General features: G+C 46.6%; 2 protein-coding genes across 4 annotated transcripts in view; one reads left to right on the top strand and one right to left on the bottom strand.

Annotated features, from left to right (window-relative positions):
- Positions 1–9,521: 9,521 nt before the first annotated feature.
- RNF223 (ring finger protein 223) lies at positions 9,522–14,625 on the top strand. 2 transcript variants are annotated; one of them, XM_054009342.1, is made up of 3 exons: positions 9,522–9,741; positions 12,688–12,827; positions 13,185–14,625. In XM_054009342.1, the coding sequence occupies exons 2-3, from the start codon at positions 12,773–12,775 to the stop codon at positions 13,982–13,984; spliced, it is 855 nt and encodes a 284-aa protein (XP_053865317.1). In that variant the 5' UTR covers positions 9,522–9,741; positions 12,688–12,772; the 3' UTR covers positions 13,985–14,625. The 2 variants fall into 2 exon arrangements, with proteins under 2 accessions (XP_053865317.1, XP_053865318.1); XM_054009343.1 differs by lacking the exon at positions 12,688–12,827.
- Positions 14,626–16,466: 1,841 nt separating this feature from the next.
- LOC128826236 (tyrosine-protein phosphatase non-receptor type 11-like) overlaps positions 16,467–19,476 on the bottom strand; it is an 82,494-nt gene continuing 79,484 nt past the window's right edge. For both annotated transcript variants that reach the window (XM_054009431.1, XM_054009433.1), the window contains exons 15-16: positions 18,815–18,935; positions 16,467–17,943 (exon numbers count right to left, since the gene is read on the bottom strand). In XM_054009431.1, coding sequence (XP_053865406.1) covers positions 18,851–18,935 — 85 coding nt within the window. In that variant the 3' untranslated portion in view covers positions 16,467–17,943; positions 18,815–18,850. The remainder of the gene's footprint in view (positions 17,944–18,814; positions 18,936–19,476) is intronic.

Genomic DNA, 19,476 nt, shown 5'->3' with positions numbered 1-19,476 from the left:
TACCCCAACATCTCCATGACTGTAGCTCAGTGAAGTAGCGTTTCTTCACATGTGCCATTGTCCCATGTCCGTACTATCCCTCTTGCTTATCTACTGCCACCGCCAACAGCTGGAGGGTTGCAGTGAAAGGGACAGGGGCCATCAGCTAACTGGTTAAAGGGAGAATAAAAACTAAACCCTGTTTCAGAGCTGCAGAATCCAGACTGGTCTCAGCAGAAGGGCAGAAACCAGCTACGCTCTCCTGGTAACTTGTGCCTTGCTCTCTTTTCCAGGTATTTAGGGCGGAGTGCAAGCAATACAGTGGGTCACTCCCCACTTACACAGCTGGTAAGCAGGAAAGGGCTGGCACGTGGTTGGGTGTTTTCATTTTGCTCAAGACCTCACTCTCAATGAGGTTTCGCTCCTCCTTTTCTGTAGAAGGTTGGGGATGTGTTGATCTCTTCCAGCTCGCCTGGTTAAAAATCATCTTGGGAGAAATCCCTGTAGGTTGAGCGTAGGGGGAGTTTTCCCCCAGGGAATTATACTTTGTGCAGTTATGTTTCTGTGTTACCCAGGGCCACCCCAGCTGGAGCAATATGGAAGATGGATGGAAACAGCTTGTTCTCACAGGATCGCTCCTACAGATGCATAGACTTTAAGGGTGCATCCTCACTAGGAAAGAAGGGGCATTATTCCCCTGTGTGTGCAAACACATGGAAACGAACATGAGGGCAGAACATACCTTTTTTCCTAGTGAAGACAAGGCCAATGAGGTCTGCAGAGCTCAACCAAAGTCTGAAACTTTGACTGCCTCGCTGTAGCGAGCCTCCAGAGCCCAACCATGTCCTGTTAAGGGAAGGCCTCTTGTAATGGGATCTACTGATTGGGTGTCTTTTTAAATGCAAAAGGCAGCGGCAGCACCGTATTCTGTAAATATGGAAGGATGGGAGTGGGTGTGTTTAAAGAATGTAAAGGATGCTGTCGGTTTTTTTTTTAAAGCTTCGGATAATACTGTTGGCATTGGAATATATGTTATACCCAAAACACCACATTAAAATAACGCTATTGAGGTTGCAAAGTTAAGCACTCACACATTAGGCAATGCCAGAGTTAAGGTTGCCCGTGCAACCTTAATTCAGCCCCCTGGTGGATACGCATCATAGCGCAGTCTTTAGTTACATGATCACATACTATTATTTCTACCCCCTGGCCTTTCCAGGGTTTTATAATAGAAAGTGTATGGCAACCTTCGTTATAGCCAGTGCTGCCTCTGATCTATATTAGAATTAGAACTCAGGGTTACTTAGTGGTATGCAGGTGGGAGGTGAAGGATTTAGGACTTCATATGGCACCTTTCACCTTAGAATCTCACAGCCCCTTCCAAAGCTGAGTCAGTAGCATTGACAGAGAGATGAAGGGACTTGTTGCAGATGGGAACAGAGCCCAGCCCCAGTTCAGCCATGCACTTGGGCACAGGCCGAAGTGCTTTCCCAAGCAGGCACACCTCCGGCTTCAATTCTGCGAAGTTCTGAGCACTTCTGGGAGGTGCTGAGTGCCAGCAGCGCCCAGGGGCTTCAGACTGAAGTGAGAGTGTTTAACTCCTTCCTTGAGTTAATGCAGCTAGAGTCGCCCTAGAAAAGATGGGGAGGGGTGCTTTATTTCACACACAGAAGTACTGCCCAACCCTCCCACTCTTCTAGTAACAGGGCTGCTTTTCTAGTTCTGCAACTGGTGTCCACCCTGTGTCTGTGTTGGACGCCTGCTGCAGTATTTACAGGCAGGAAGAAAAGAGCCTGTTCAGAGGGACAAAACATGCATTGTGGCGGCTGCACAAAGAGGCTTGTCAATGGCTTAAGGAATGCTGGATGCCCCAGAGCAGTTCTTCATGGCACTTCCACGGAAACCAGGGGCGCCAGGCCGAGGAGGTGCCACTTACCCGACAATCCTTTGTTGCAGAGAAAAACCTCCTCGGAACTTAAGGTTCTAATACAAGGACAACACCCCACCTTCGTATCAAATCCTTCATACCACTGCCTTCAGGGAGGAGAGTGAGATGTGCTATCACAGTCCTGCATCAGTGCTGCAGTGAGTCAGGATTTCAGATGAAATGGGCAGGGCTCTCAAGAGGCACCTGTCGAAATTCAGCCAATTGAGGTCATTTCCCACATCCTCGGAGAGCGCCCCCACTCCCTGGCTATGGCTCAAAATGTTTTGCCAGGGACACTCTGAGGGATCATATAACACAGGGGCAGGCAACCTATGGCACGTGTGCCAAAGGCGGCATGCGAGCTGAGTTTCAGTGGCACTCACACTGCCCGGGTCCTGGCCCGGGGGGCTCTGCATTTTAATTTAATTTTAAATGAAGCTTCTTAAACATTTTAAAAACCTTATTTACTTTACATGCAACAATAGTTTAGTTATATATTATAGACTTATAGAAAGAGACCTTCTAAAAACCTTAAAATGTATTACTGGCACCCGAAACCTTAAATCAGAGTGAATAAATGAAGACAGCACTTCTGAAAGGTTGCCGACCCCTGATATAACATCTGCAAGCTCCTATTTTTTCCATTTGGGATGGCGTTTTCCCAGGGAAGGATACACCGTCCTCTGAGGCCACCTGCCAGGTTGTCACCCATCTATCGCTGCACATTGTACACTCCCGCCATACTCCAGTAGCATGGTCAAAATACAGACTTCCCCAGGAAAGGGCATTTAACATGAGTTTGCTGCAGTGTCACCTCCCTTCGCATTTATTAATATTTGCATTACAGCAGTGTTTAGGGGCAACAAGAAGAGACACATTTTTGGTTGAAATTCCTCCCAAAAAACTCCAATTTTTTTCTTGCAAATTCCATCAGCTATAGCTGTGCTGTCAAAGTTTCATGGTAATTTTTACCCAATTTTGGATGATATTTAGTTTTGGACCAAACTCTCCTGTAGTGTCGATGCAATGTGACAGACTTCAATGGAACTGCACGTGTATTTCAAGAGAATTTGTCCAGTTCGCATGGCAGGTTGCTCACTACATAAGCAGTTGTAAGTGGAGCTACCTAGAGCATCACCAAAAATCCTTACTCCTCATCCCTGGCACCACATTCCCCTTCCCAAGCTCAGACTATGACCACATGGATCAGGGGCGTGAGTAACACTTAAGGAAGCTGGTCTCTCACAGAACAGCCACGAGGGCAATTGAAAATAGCACTGTGGTAATTGATTGGTCTTGTTCTAAGTCTTGCTTTCGTTGTCAGCACCACCTTGCCCCATTAGTCCTGCTGTTAACCTCTGCTCATGTAGCTGCTGCAGGGTATATTCCGTTGCTGTCACTAATGACACTAATGTGTTGCTGGTTCATGACTGAGAACATTCTGATCATTCCTCGGTAATTATTTTGGTTCCCATGTGCCGAACAGGTGCTATGGCCCATGTTCAGTTGGAATCACTTATGAACGGTAAATCTCAACTAAAGTAACACCAACCAAAGCAGAAGTTAGTCTCTTGGCGCTTCTTAATCGCCGGTGCCCCAGTCCAGCTCTTCGTTTGGAGCCGGATCAGGCCCAAGATGTCTCCAGCATCTGCAGAAGCTTTGTCTTTAGCTCCTGACGCAGTTTGTTTCACAGTCTGGGATGGACCCTTGAGAAGGCTCTGTCTCCTGAAGAGACGAGTAGAAAGAACCATTGTGCCAGAGGAGCAGAGCTGATGACCACAGTACTCATCCTGGAGCTTTAGGTGATCTTTCAGATATCCTGAGGGTCTGGAAGAGAAAGACCATGATCTTGAACTTGACTTGATAGTCTATGGGAAGCCAGTTTAGAGAGCAAGGATAGGGCTGATGTGTTCTGTTGATCCTGGGGGCTGATTCATTGGGGCCTTTGGGGACATCTGCTAGCAGGAACAATTTCAGGTTTGCCTCTATCAAAGGTTCTGGTGCAAGTGCCGCTCCCAGAATCTGTGTTCTTCATGGCAGACATTCCAGGGAACAGCGCACCCCCCCACACACACAATCCCCCATCTTTCAGGGATCTTGGTGGCTTTGCTGAACTTTAGTAAGACTTGATCACGAAGGCCCCTTCTGACCTTAAAGTCTATGAGTCCATAAAGCCAAGCAGTGTAAGCAACTGGACAGTATAAAGGTGGACTGAAGAAGTCCAAAGCAGTAGAAATATGGCTTGAAGCCATTTTAAGGACTGAAATCTACATCATCAAGGGCCTAAATGGTCACCATAGCTGGAAGAGGCTTGCAGGAATGACAGAAGCCCTAGGACATTGCCTCCTGACCAGTAATTGGCTGGGAAAAAGGCTTGACATTAACTCCAGGAGAATGGTTGCTATTCCTACTATTTGTGAATGACACCATGACCGGCTGATAAGTCATGTAGCAGAGTAATAATCACATGGGTATGACACCAGCTCCTCACCTCCTAGCACCTCATCATTGTTATATAATCGCCGGCCTTCCTCATTTCCTGTAGTGAGGCGTAATAGTGCAGAGTAGGCACAATAGCTGGGTGCACAGTTTGATTGTGCTAAACGCCGTAGCTGTGGGTTTCCACGGCTTTGATTTGGCCTGCCGTAACTCACAGGAATTCTGAGCCCGAGTATCAAGGGGTGGCGCATTTGGGTCTAGATCCAGCACTGTAAACAGTAAAAGCTCCTGTCTAATTTCTGTCAGACTACACTACTGGGCATGTTAGTTCTTTGGGATATCCCTTAAAATACTGTACTGGCCTGGGCCCCGGCCCTTAGCACTGTAGAGTAGCTTTCACTTTACAAAGTATTGGTTCAAAACGCCTAAACTATGGAAAAGAATAACATCTGATTGAATCACCTCATCTCTGCCTTGTGTATTGCTTGCTTTTATCCCCATTTCATCTCCCCTTTTAGCTGTAGTTTTTTTGTTTCTCGCTCTTTCCCTCCACCCTTGTCCTGCCATTGCTTGGATGACCATGCTGCCATCACTGGGAAGAACCTATAGGCGTGTCCTATCCCTGTACCGGTCATATTCACGAGAGCAATCCTCCTCCAGTTCTACCCAAGCTTTCCGCACTCCACGAAGTCGCCCCATCTGTAAAATGGGCTGACAACATCCCTGCTAAACAGGGCAGTGGGGAAACTTAACTCATTGCTGCTGGCAAAGTGTTTGTCCGTTTCTAGCTCCTTCGGCCAAAGGATCTCCAAAGTGCAATTATGCTAGCAAGGACCCCCATAAGCTCCTAGCCTGTTTATCTGATGACTCACGGAACCTCTCTTTCCTGGCTGTAGATTAGATCTGAACATTTAAATTCCTCAGCAGACCTTGTCCTAGGTGCAAACTGCTGCAGCGATTATAAATCCTTACACTGAGCACATGGCCCAGGCCAGGCTCCATGAGTTATCAAAGGAAAAACAAATCATTAGAGCACCTGTTGTGTAAAGAGGATCATTAAATCACAGACCGCATAAGGCCTCGCCACTACAAAAGGCGGCCCAGGATCAAAGAGTGACTTTAGCCTAGGGCCAAAGGAGGAGGAATTTTTGCCACAAAAACTCCCTCTAGACTGTTCCTCACCATTGCGTCTCCATCCAGGGCAGCCTAATTAACAGAGGAGAGGGTGGCGCAGAGAGCAGGGCTGCTGCTGTGGGGTCTATGCCGAAGTTCATTGAAGCCAGTGGTCATATTTCCGCTACCTTTGAATGGGATCTGGGTCAGGAACTTGAACGCTGGGGGAAAAAAATATAATCAAGGCCCTCTCTCTCCACTGCGTGCGATGAACGCCCTTCGGCCTTTCCGTTCTGTATTGAGCACGGGGGCAGGTTTGGCCAGGCTTGTTAAAAAATCAGTTCAGCTGGCCATAGCATTGAACTGGATTATTCTTGGGCATGAAATAAGGTGCCACATCAGGAAGGCAGCAAAGAGGTTTGTAGTGGGCAGGGATAACATCCGAATGGCGTGGGGCGTTGCCCTTCAGATGCCGGGTGGGGTGGGGGAACAGGGCTGAAGCAGTCGGGATTAATACTTTGAATTTCGATAGCATCTCCTACCTGTGGATCTCAGAGCACTTTGCAAGCATTAATGCAGGTAGGAAAGCATTCTAAAGACAGCCCAGCTTTGGCGTGACCCAGGACTGCTAGTTTCCCCATCGTTCTGGGCTGCAGCCCAACAAGCCAGAGCACAAGCTACAAAAAGGGTCCCCAAAACATAACCAAAAGATAGGCTCCCCTGTCGTGCAAACTAGCCCATGCGCCCCAGAAACCTGTGAGCATGGATGGGGGAAGAGAGCAAAATAAGCCCTTTGGCCTGCTGCTTTATGTATTTAAGTTCCTTGCCGTATTTTATTTCTTTGGCCGTCTCAGTTCAATTTGTGCACAATGATGGGAAAAGTGAAAGCAGCAGTTTGCTGGCCCAGCCCTGGAAACCAGTCAGTTACGGCACTCCATCAAAGTTTCTCTTAGTTTTATTATTATACACTTTGTTTTAGAGCAAAGGAGGTTGGCCAGATATTCATGTTACGTCACTGGTCAGGCTTCCCCAGCCCGTTTTCGCTGGGGAACGAGGCTGCCTGGCAGCTGTTCAAAATAATTCCTGTGGCTTTTGTCATCATTGGTTTTTCAGAGCTGTGGAGCCAGTGGTCACCCAAGAAGTTAGCACTTCACCCACAGTGCTATCTGAGAGACCGCAGATAATTGAATTGGGAAATGCCCATAGTGATGCTGCGCATTCCAGAGTAACTGGAAGATTCATTGGTGAATGAACCAATACAGATCAAGGCCCCCAAGGGACTCAGCACTTCACAATACACAAAGTAAGAGACAACCTCTGCCCCACATGCCTTGGAATCTAAATAGAGGAGATGGACACAGCATGGGGGAGAAGGAAGGCTAGTTCTCTCACCCCCTTTTTTAACATATCAGGAATTGAGGCCCAGGGAGATTAAGTGATTTGTCCAAAGTCACAAAGGGAGTCTGTGGCAACGTCAGGGATTGTTCCCAGATCTCCCAAGTCCCAGTCCAGTGTTTGAAACACATGACCACACTTCCTCAACTGCATGGCAAAAGTAATCTGACAGCAAATATATCTAGCTCTGTGTGTGTGTGTGTGTGTGCGTGCGCACGCACAGTGGTTTCTCCAAAAACTTGTTCATTGCTTTAGACAACTGAAGTATTTGTAATGGTCTATTCTGTACCTGCAGAACAAGGGAATAACAACTTCTGAAGTAACTGTATGTATTTAATTTAGGCACAGCTGGCCAAGTTTTAAGGCACAACATCATAAAATATGTCCTACTCTAGCAGAGTTATAAAGATCTTCTGGGCTTTAAGCAAAGCAGCGGCTGATCATGACAGTCTCATTGTATTTCCCGTGTTTGGTGGAATGTCAGAGATAAAAATAAGACAGACAGACAACCTCCCACTCATCTTTGGAAGCTGAAGTCCTGATGTCAAATGCCAGAACGGTGATCAGTCTGGGCGCATTCAGTGTATTGCGGATCTACCGTGCCCTCGCTGGGGAAGCGTGTGTGGGCATGTGAGACACAAACACAATCCCCCCAGGCAATCAGCCGCTGGAGCTGAGTCAATCTGTTCCACACCTCAATCACGCTGGGGCTGGTGGGGAAACCAAGGTAAACAAAGCCATGCTTGAAAATGCCAGCAGTGCACAGCGGTTGGCAATGGCTGGGTTGGGTTAAAATCTTCCTGGTTTCTTTTCCTCTCAAAAGTCTTCATTAATTAAAGGCTTAGAACATTTGAATGTTTACTTTCCTTCAAAGATGGCAAGAGGGCCAGATCCTCACCTGGTGTAAGCTGATGTAGGTTCATTGGTTTCAGTAAAGTGATGCCAATTTACACCTGCCAATGATTTGGCCCTGAGCTAAGCAGCATCTGTTGCTTGGGTATTTCAGGGGATGCATCATGGTGGGCACTGGCATGAAGTTATTCATTTTGTTCCCACTTCAGCAAAGCTCTTCTGCACGTGCTTAAGCCATTCGGAGTTTTTTAAATTGACCACAAATTACAATTGAACCTAAATACTTTTAATAAGCACCTCTGTTTTGTCTAAGATACACACCGTGTCTGCTCACTGACATGGCTGATGTCTGAAAAGTACTACGGCCACACACATTATACACAAATCTCTGGCAGCTATTGTTCACAGGTCCTACTGCATAGTTCAGATGCCCCAAGGAGATGGCTGTATATCTACTAAGTGGCTTATCTGTTCAGTCCTCCTTCCTCCATGTCAGGTCTCCCACTTGCAGTGTGATCTGTACATTCGATAGCTCAGTGGTTTGAGCATTGGCCTGCTAAATCCAGAGTTGTGAGTTCAATCCATTTAAGGATCTGGGGCAAAAATCTGTCTAGGGATTGGTCCTGCTTTGAGCAATGGGTTGGACTAGATGACCTCCTGAGGTCCCTTCCAACCCTGATATTCTATTCTAGGACATAAGAAAATCTCAAATTAAACCTTTAAGAAAAAATGATTGCAGGTTGACTTTAGGAGCCATATATTAGGCCAGATAAAAAACACTTGCGGAAGAATCAGGTAACTCCAGATTTAATTAAAAAAAACAAAACAAAACAATTAAACATCACATTTCTTATTCCTAAAAATCCACCCTTCTGGCCTTAGAGACTTATAGAATTTAACAGGGATGAGGGAAGGGGTTGATTTTCAAAGGCACAAATTGAGTTAGGTGCCCAATTCCCACTGAAAGTCAATGGGCTTTAGCCAGCTGATGTGCCCCCAAACTGAAAAGACACTATAGCGCTCCACAGCAATTAGTGCGAAACCCTATAATACTTAATAGAGAATGAGATTCTTTCTAAAGGATTATTTTGAGCTATCCTATAGAATTCTCTAGCAAGCACATACATTTTATAGGACAGTTCACTGAACCTATGGAGAGGTTTATCATGCTCCGTTAACTTCTAGCAGGGCATTTCCATTAAAACAAAAACACACTTTTTTCCAACCAGGATCAAGGCAGGTGAATGCCAAAATATCTCATCTCTCACTGGAAGTCTGGGGATGGTCCCTTTCTTTCTACAGATCCAAAATGATTTCAAGTAATTTGTGCTGAATGAAGAATCAGGAAAAAAAAATCATTCCCCTTCCTAAAATTTGCTAGACTTACTAACACAGAGAATATTTTTTTCATAAAGTCTATTATCCTCTCTGATGGAATTGTAAGCCGAGATGTATTTAACATGAACTACTTAAAACTAGACTAAACCAGACCAGACAAAGCGCTAGACAAACATACTAGAGAGAGAACAGGCTTGCACAGACACAGTGGAGAAGATAAGCAAATAGGTGTTTCCCATAATCTGATTCTATAAACAGCAAAATACTACATACAGTGAACGAGCAGGTATTGCTGGAACCCTATTTCTCACCAATGACCTTCTTTGTTTGTCAAAAGAGAAACTGCCCCCTAGTGGAAATGTTCTCGCAGTCAATGGAATGATTCACTTATAATTGGAAAAGCCAGGTGATGCAGGTAAGTCACCTCCAGACAGGAAGGTATAAAAGACACCTGAGTAACAGAGGCAGGACACTCACACATACACTTGGAGCAGCGGGAGATCATTCACCCTACCAGATCAACCTCACCTGGAAACTTATCCACAAACTACCAGGGGACTTGGATATCAGAAGACAAACAGAGACAACTTATAAATAAAAAGAGCTGAGACTAAACACATCCTCTGAGGAGGAGACACATCAGGGATAGAAATCAAGAGAGAACATGCTTTTCACCTGCTAAACAGCACTCTGTACAGGTAATTATAGACTTCAATCTCAGTTATATAGCTCTTAACTCTGCATTCAGTTGCTTGGAGTTAAAGGTGGCACTGGGGAATCGGGTTACACAGCATTAGTGGCCACTGTGTTTTCTTTGTCTTAGTTTTATGGTCAAGAAAGAAATTAGCTTTTTGCAACAGCCTGAAATAGGCAAGTGATTTTGAATTTGATGAGTTACTGTGTCTTCTTTCATGATTCACTTATTTACTGAAGTGGAAAAGGTGTATGGAAAACTTTGAACAACATTCTGGGGCAAATGGGCATTGCTTTATTAAAGCCTATGGGGTGATGCCAGCTTAAACCAGCAGAAGTTCTGGCTCACCGTTTGATTATTTTCAGTGTCACAGGTGTGCAATAAAATATTTTTAATCAATTCTGTCCAGTGTACAACCCAGAGGTTTGCTATTGGGTCTCCTCCCTCCTCTCTCATTTTACATCTTGGGTTCTGATTGTTGTTTATCATTTGTACAGAAGTAGCTCCTAGAAGCCCCAGTAGCAATCTGGGTCCTGGTGTGCTAGGTGCTGTACGAATACATAAGCAACAGTCCCTGCCCTGTCAAGCGTATATACTAAATAGACAGAACAGACAAAGGAAGGAGAAAGAAGGGGGGGGGGGGAAGTCCAAGGATATATAGCAGGTGAGGACAGAACAAAAAAATAGAAACCAGGTGTCCTGACTTCCAGTCCCATGCCCTCCCCCATCCCATTCATCTCTCGTACAAGTCATCCATGATGCAGAGAGAATGTTGGTGAGGAGAGACTCCTCAGAGCATCCTTTATCCATCCACATGCACTGACACCTTCAGTGACAATTTGGACAACATTTCTTATTTTTAACTTTTTGTTTTAGTTTCCAACAGGGAGTCTAAAAAGAACAAAGATTATTATTTTCAATCAATCGAGATGAACGTTAATGGTTAGATTTTTAAATCCATCTATAGGGTTTAAACACATTTTCTGTTAAAAATGAGAGGTATCAAAATCCCCTAGGCGGATTTCAAATTCTCAACCTAAACATTTAACCCATGATTTTTTTTTACTGTATTCTGGGGCAATCAACTGATACTAGCGTATAAATTAGATTTCTTCATATGTGTATGACTTTAAATATAAAATGCTGGGTCCTGACTACCTTTAGTTGGAAGGTTTCGTGTTTATGCCAAAGTAATACCATTCTTACTAATACATGGGATTATTTTAAATATATTTATGGGTTTTGCTGTCAGATTCATAGGAGTAATTCAAGAGCAACTCAAAAGAAAGTCATTCCTATATCTTTGAATCAATAAAACTAAATTACACTCCTTTATAAAAGTAGTAATTATTTTTCTTAGGATTTGATTAACTACCAGGAGCGTCTGGGTTATTACTGATTCTGCAATGACTGTTGTGGAGCACTAGTAAAAATTCTTTACCAAACGTTTTAGGCTTCAGGCCATATTAAGTCATGCAGAACTCAGCGATTTCATCGCTGAGGCTGGTGCAAACACCCTACTGCATCGTCTGTCCATGTGGGTTCTCAATCCTTGTGCCCCAAACGCTGAAAGTGATGGAATTTTGTGAACCCACAAAGTTTGTGTGATTTTGATTAAAAGCCAGGAAATCTGCCCCAAGTTCTCTCCAAACTGGGCCCAGGTTTGTGAACAGTTTGAAAAGGGTTGTGATGGAACTAGAAACCATGCCAGCTTCAAGTTTTGTTGGCCCAAAAGAATTAAAATGATGGTAGGATTTGCTGAAGAGCCTTGGCAGATATTAACAAGAGCCACCAGGTGACCTGTAGAATCAAGGCTTTACTAGGTAACTTTAAGATTAAAAAGTGGTGGTGTGCACATGTGTGTGTGGGAGAAACAGTGCCCCCACTGATGAGCTAAATTATCCTCATTAAGTGACCAGGTTTTAGCTCATAGGTGCATAATCTGGGTACCTAAAATTAGCTTCAGCTCTCGCAAGATGAGCTGTAACAGAGCAGGACTTTATTTCCTGCATGATAGCAAGAGGGAAACATGCACACACTTACTCATGGACATGGAGGAATAAGGCAGGATTTTCAATAGCTTAAAGTTAGCCTCTTGCATTGCATAAGATGAGGAGATTCTTGCCCAAGACTGGTGAACTACCCTTGGAGTGACTCAGGAGTTATTAGGGTTGTGCTTTGAACACCCCTGGCATGTCATCCATATGCCATCCGTTTCTCAAAGCCAAGCAAACAGGTTCGCCCGGTTCAGTGACTAGTCGGAAATGAATGCTTCCCAGGCATTTACGAGGGAACCCTCCAATTAAAATGTCTACTTTCCAAGACAAACTTTTAAATGCCCCATAAGTCAGGGTAGCTAGCTGCCATCTTGTCATGGAGACCATAGCCTCAAATGGGGAAACCAGGTTTACACACTCCATCTGGAGTGACTCCATTTGAGGTTGTGAATTAACTTGCTGCCACCCTGGCAGCATTAGCACTCTGTGCCAGAGCTCCCACTCACTCTCAGATGTCCTTGTGGACAGAAAGCACCATGGCATCGCGTAGCTACAGGCAGGCTGGCACTTTCAGTCAGCGTGGATGACAAGACAGAAGCAGCTTCCCCGTGAGGTAGCAATAGGACAATAAGGAAATAACTCAGTGGAAAATTCTCCCCACTCTGGCACCTGAGGGAATTTCCTTAGGCAACTTTTCTTCCATGTCATGGTTGCAAGGCAGGTAAGATTTTTTTTTTTTTTCCTCCTTCCTGTGGGGGAGGAGGGAGCAGAGGATAGACCAGATCTTGCAAAGCACCTGGGTGCCCTCAACTCCCATGGAGGGCATGCTGGAGAGGACACTCAGGCAAGCGTGAAGGCACCTGGTTGGTGGTGCTGACCATCAGCTGGAGGGGATGTTCTATTCGCCCATTGGGCCACTGTATCAATGAATACAATTTATCTATTTATCTTAGGCTTTTTCACTGGTGCCCATCACCCGTAATACCTGAGCGCCTCCCAGGGTAATAGATTGGCATAGCAAAGTCCCTAGTTGACTTCATGGAATCTTCTGCTCTTCTCCTCCCTTCTCAGATTATGGGAAGCGACACTTGGGGTATGTGTTTTGGTTTTTGTTGGCAGTGGGAGGTATGCGGGGGAGACGGCCGTTGTAAACTCTCTCCCTGTGGCTGTGGTGGAAAAGTTTTGGCCTGATGCTGGCTTAGGCTGTGGTCTGCTGGTGGCATGTGTCTGTCCCAACACAAACTTTTTCTGGATGAGGATTGCGGACTTGGGGAAGAGGTGTCTTATTTTCATATCTACCAACAGCGATTTCAGCTCTGCTAGAATTGCAGCTCTCAAGGGAGCATAGGACTAGTCTCTCTTTAAGGTCTTGGGAAAATGTAACAGAAGTTAAAGGGTCTTTCCCACCCTCTTTATCTAGCTTCTGACACTGCTCTGTTTGTCTCCTCAGGGTCGGTCATGTTGTGCTTCCCCCAAATGCGGCGCACCGAGACGCCAGATTCCCCCACCAGCCCCGTTCCTGCCACTCCGGATGAAATCCCCATTCCTATTAGCCCCATCGTAGTCACCTCCCCCACTGACGGCAGGAAGCTCAGCTCCCCGACATCCAGTCTTGCCTCCCCCAAACCTACCTCCCCCATCGAGTGCTCCATCTGCTTCAACACCTACGACAACAGCTTCAAGACACCCAAGCTGCTCCGGTGCTCGCACGTCTTCTGTCTGGAATGCGTGGCCCGCTTGACCTCGGCACTGCCTCAGCCCCGTGTTGAGGACCAGCTGCCCTGCCCCCTCTGCAGACAGCTCACAGAGATCCCCCTTGAGGGTCCTCCGGCTCTCCAGACCAGCCAGGAGCTCCTGTCCACCCTGCCCGCCGAATACCAACGGGAGAAGGTGGTGTGGATGGAAGGCAGCAAGCTGTGCTGCAGGCAGTCATCCCAGGACCCAGAAGATCCCGACGCATGCATCTGCCTCGACGTGGCCATGAGCAAGCCCAATCCCCCCGTGACGCCGACAGAGGGCATGGCTGGGAGGCTGTCCCGCTGTGCCATGTGCGACGACTGGAAACGCATCGTCCTCCTCTCAGCCCTGGTCATCATTCTGCTGTGCATCATTCTGTGGCCGGTGCAGTGTGCCCTGAAAACTGGGAACCTCCGCTGCTTCACAAGGCCGGTTACATTCAACAGGCCAAACCCTGTTCCGGTTACATATACAACCCCGCCAGCGCCCGGGACCAGCCCCCCCTCACGCTAGCAAGAGCTGGCATTTAAAAGGCTGCCCATGCCAAGGAGCTAGATCAAGCTGCTGCCTACTGGACTTCGCCAACTTACCTCACTGCCAAGCTGTAGCAGCCCATTCTCGGCCTACACACTGCTCCGCCTATGCACTTTGAACGTCACCTGAACAGCCTGTTAATCCAGCCCCTTGCTTTCACACAACTCTGCCAACGCAAAGGGGCAGGGGGGTTGTGCATAGCCATATATTAAGCCACTGCTTCACCTAAATCTCTAGTCATCCTAAACGCTACATAGATAACGGAGCCTTGAAGACTTGCACAAAGGGCATATTTCTAGGACTGCTGCTTCCCAGGAAAGGGGCATGTGCCTCAAAGTGTGTGGCTGTTGCCATAAAGACACAGCTGTGAATGGCCTTGGCCCTTTCGACTCACCGATGGAAAGGAAGTGCTAAGGGAAGGGTTATTTTCTTGGAAACCGACAACACTGTGAAAAAGAGTCTAGATGTAATTATTTCTAAGGGAGAGAAATCCATCAGCCCTTGGAAAGAAGCATGCGAAAGCTGTGTCTATAAAGTGACCATATTTATTTTTATACAATGTGCTTTATTAAACATTTCAACTGTATATTTTGTTAGTATTAAACTATTGCTGGAGGTGGGGGTGACCTGCCTCTGCTTGGTCTTTGGGTCTAGTACTAGCTTTGTACTCTGGTCAGCAGAACAAGACTCAGCTCAGAGAAGACCCTGCCGAAGGTGTGAAAAGAAAATTGTGAATTTTCACCTCTCCTGGACAGGCACTTGTGCTTTAAAGTTCTGTCATTTTTTTGTGGAATTGCCCGCAAATGAGGTTCTTAGAAAAATACAAATTTCTGCATGTTTTTGTTGCAAAGCCATCTCCGCTTAATATTTAGCTTGGCCACTTTTTTTTTAAATTCAAAAACAGGAGGCAGGAGGGAGTAGTTTATTTCTAACATGCAAAAAAACCCAGGCCTCCCAGGGATTACCATTTCACAGAGAATTTTGCACAGCTCAACTTAAAATGTAGTAGCTGACATACAAGAGAAAAGCTAGATCATTCTCCTAGACATCACAAAAATGTCAGTCTAGCTCCATAACTAATACTGACCCCCTTTAAAACCACTAGGGGAAGACATGGGGCAGTTGCTCCAACTATGTATTTAACGGGATGACTTCTGCATTGCTCGAACACGAGGGGCTCAGTGAACAATACGCCATTGTTAGAGTAAAGAGACCTGATAATGCGGTTTAAGAGAATAATTTAACCTAGCCAGCATTAGAGGCAAGTGTTGTAATAGTATTTAGATGCTTTGTACATTTTACATAGGTGGCACTGGCTGCAGGCATTAACTCCATGACTTTGCTCCTTCTTCTAGGTGCGATTTAGGGGTGTTAAGCTTAAAATCCAGATCAGATGCTAATTGCATTTCCCCAAATTCTGCATCAGTCCAGCACTCAGTGCCCAGCTGGATACAATAAGCCAAGCTAGAACCACAGTAGTGCTCTAAAGTAATAAATGTTTACACTTGCAACTACACTCCCCCACCCTCAGCACCCCTGCTGCAGTCTCTCTCTGGTCATCTTATTGCAGCCACCTGAACGGAGGGGGAAGGTTCATTTTGTGGGCTGGTCATCCTTTGTTGTTTCCAGCTGGAGAGAGGAAAAGGCAGACCCCACCGCTCATCTCTCCTCTTGCCATCAAAGCTGTAAAGAGGGATTGGAATAGGATAGCATGCTGCAGCCGGTGGCACAGGAACTTTGCCAGGCAGGATTTCAGCAGGGTCTTGGCTGCTGCAACAGATTCAATAGGTTGCCAATTTATAGCAAGCCTTAGAAGGCTGGTATTGTCCAGCCCAGTTCCCTGGCTGCTGGACCCAGAGCTTTTAACAGTGTTTGTCCGAACCATTTGGGTTGCCAGGGACTCTCTTGGGTGATCTTGTCCATCCCGGCAGCAGACTACCACTGAAGTCTCATCAGTAGTGGCCAGATGACGAGTGCCTGCATTGCCTCAAAGCCCCCGTCACATTCCTTCTCCTCAGAGTTGTAGCTAGGTCCTTTGTCACTGTACACACATCTGACTGCCATATGCTCATTTGACTTCCCTCTACAAACAGCCCAGGCTGAACCAGTCCACCTGCCATCATCACATCCGTTCCCACTGATTTACCGTATTGACACTCGACACACATCCATCCCCCTTGCAGCATTTAATACCCCTCACTTCCCAGCCTGCTGCCACACTGAAAGCTGGAGGGTCGGGATGGCTTTGGGAGAACTGGTAATGGGCTACAGAGGCTCGTGCAGAAGCTGCTGGTTCAGAGCTAGCCCAAAACTGTTTGGGCCACTTGAGCGGGACTCTGGTCGGGGTGTAAGAGAAGCAGGTTTTTCGGCTAGGAGAGGCCTGGCACCGCTGGCCTCCTACCCCCTTTCAAATGCTCATCGGTCACTTTCACAAGCATTTCAAAAACTTAAAAAGGAAAAAAACCTTTAGAATATTCAACATTTATTAAAAGTGCAATAAAAATAAACTGTTTTCTTGTCCCTGTGACAAACGACTGAAGATGCCAGCCGGTAAATACAGCCCCGTTCCATCGGTGTACTCTTTGTTCAACCCCTGCAGTGCCTGGGGAGAACAGCAACTCCAGCACTGAGAGCTAATGCCATTGCCCCGCACGTCCGTTATCCCACACAGACAAGGAAGAACGTTTCTTTCCCCCCCCCCATTAACAGCTGCCCCAGACAAGCTCTCCTGGTTTCGGCCCTGGCATTCAGACCCTGCATAGCAAGGAGTCCGGCAGAAAGGAGATTCTTTGGCAGAGCGGTTGCAATAGCAGGAAGTGCTGCCAGTGAAAACGGAGGTGCGCGAACAAAGCTGGAATGTTAACATTCCAAAGCGCTCTCTCTTTTCTTCTTCGCGGTGCTGTACAAATATTAATCATTGCCCACAGCTCCCCTATTTCGTATACATAGCATTAGGCGCAGCATACAAACATGGGTGAACTAACGCAGGGCATCCAGCATGACAGCGACAGAGTCAGGAACCCAGCAGAACTCTATGCCCTAATGTGCTGCTGATACATGTGATGTTGCCCTCTGGTTGCTGAGCGCACAGATAAGTTGCCTCCCTACTGCTTTTACCATCAGCTACGGGAGATCTCTTAGCTCCCGCCGCAGAGGCCTGTGTTGGTGGAGATGAGGGTTCGAACGCAGGCTCCCCGCTCATGTGCGCGTCAGAATCTAGTAAGCGTGCAGCACGGGGATTTTGCTACCAGACAGACAAGTCCACTGCACCACACTGCTTCTCTGCATGCTGCAATAGCAGGGGTTGCTCCAGGGTCAGGAGCTAGGCGCTTTGGCAGATTGCATAGGTGCCCAAGCCTAGCACAGCAGAAAGGAGGTGCATTTTCTAAAGGAATGAGGGCGGAGGGCATTTACACAGCGGTTATTTGCACCGTACCTAGGTCCAGTCCACATGCCCAGTCCATCACTTCCATGGCAGTAGAGTTAACCCAAGATTCAGTTTAAACACCTCTAGCTGAGAAACCACCAACCTCATGAAGCCGTGAAGTGCAGCAACCGCCCGGTGACTGTCCTGAGCAGGCAAAGCTCCTACATATGTCGTCATTTTATTTTAACTTTTTACAAAATAAATTTCTTTAAAAATTAAATTAATTTTAAACAACTTTTTTTTTAAACTGAGCTTTTACGCCCTACGACCATCCAGAGGCACTTGCACATAAATATCGGCCTATGTGAAAAAGGGACCGGAAAAGGTCGCTCCCGTGAATAAGTTAGATTGAGGCGTGTTCCTGAGGCGCGCACTCTGCCCTGCTCAGATGCTTTCGGCATTTTGGTTCCTCGCTGGATCCAAGGTGCTTGAAGGGGTTTGGGGGGGCACGAGGGTAGAGGGAGGCAGCGGTGACAGAACTTGGAAAGTGTGGATGTGAACACTGTAAATCCTAAAACCCAAAACAAGAGAGGAGAGAGAAGGCGTCAGCTATTACGTATAACAGAGTGACATATACACACACACACGACGATGCTCCCAGTACGCACGTGTATGTCTCTCTCACTCCGGGATCCAATCGGAGGTGTGACTGAGGCTCAAGCACACTAGCAGAACTAAAGCCAGTAGTGTAGATGTGGTGGCAGGGCTTTCAGCAACACAAGTAGGTACCCAGGGTTCTGGATGCCCACACTGAAGTCCATGCTACCATATCTACATGGCTATTTGTAGCCATGCCAGCCTAGGTATGTCTACTCAAGCTGCAATCCCACCAGACTACAGTGTAGACATACCCTCAGAGTCTACACTAGGAAAAAGCAATAGAGAGTCCGGTGGCACCTTTAAGACTAACCGATGTATTGGAGCATAAGCTTTCGTGGGTGAATACTCACTTCGCCTGACCAAGTGGGTATTCACCCACGAAAGCTTATGCTCCAATACATCGGTTAGTCTTAAAGGTGCCACAGGACCCTCTGTTGCTTTTTACAGATCCAGACTAACACGGCTACCCCTCTGATACCGTACACTAGGAAAACAGCCTCAGCTCGCACTGTGGGTCTCATTCTAAGGCAGTTTTCAAAAAAAAAAATAATAATAATAAATAATAATAATAATAATACTTTCAAGTCTTGTCCCATTTCTCCCCACTAGCTGGGCACTGCCCAGGAGATTCAAACATTTTTAAGGTCTGTTAAACTGACCCAGGACATAGATGGTTTTCCCTGGGTAGATGGGGCCATGCGCTTCATGTATGAGGCCAAACAGGGACCAGAGCCAACAGACTCCTGGAAGGGTTTAGTGCCAACCTCTGAGAATGAACGTACCTGTGCAGCCTCCATCCAGCTCCCCTTCCGGCCCCTTTATCTCCCTGCATTATTCATCCCTGAAACTTTGGGGGTTTTGATGTTCAGGTTCTCGTAGACGGAGGCTGAGTCATCATCGACCCTGGAAAGATGCACAAAGCCTGCTGTGAGTAACCTGCTGGATTCCCTCCCCAGAGCAGGTTGCCTGGGGGCCCTTGAACAGAATTCCAAGCCTCCCCCCACAGCCTTGTAAGTGGCAAGACCGGGAATTACCCGCTGCCTATTCACACCTACACACTTCATGCCTGCTGCCCCTCAGACATTTGATGTGCACACAGGCTGGGCCCTGAACATTCATCCAAGATGCGAGCCTTTACATATGCATGCCACACTGGGATGTGATCTGAGTGAGAATATCACCGATACTTCCTATATGTCTAAAGATAGGACTGAGCCAAAACAATGGACTTTCTGGGGGAAGGTGGATAGGAACCTGGATCCAGATCTGATTTTTGCAAACCAACCTTCTTGTTCAGAATGGGTCCAACCAAAATCCCAAGTAACCCCGAACTTCGCTTGAAATCCAGCCCAGACTTTGTGAAACAATGAGTGATATGCAATACTCAGCAAGGAGGGAAGAATTTTCTTTGGCTTTGTCCTACCTGTGATCCCTCCCTACCTTC

This window comes from Malaclemys terrapin, chromosome 19, assembly GCF_027887155.1.
Source record: "Malaclemys terrapin pileata isolate rMalTer1 chromosome 19, rMalTer1.hap1, whole genome shotgun sequence".
NCBI lineage: Eukaryota > Metazoa > Chordata > Testudines > Emydidae > Malaclemys > Malaclemys terrapin.
This window is presented reverse-complemented; position numbering and strand designations above follow the sequence as displayed.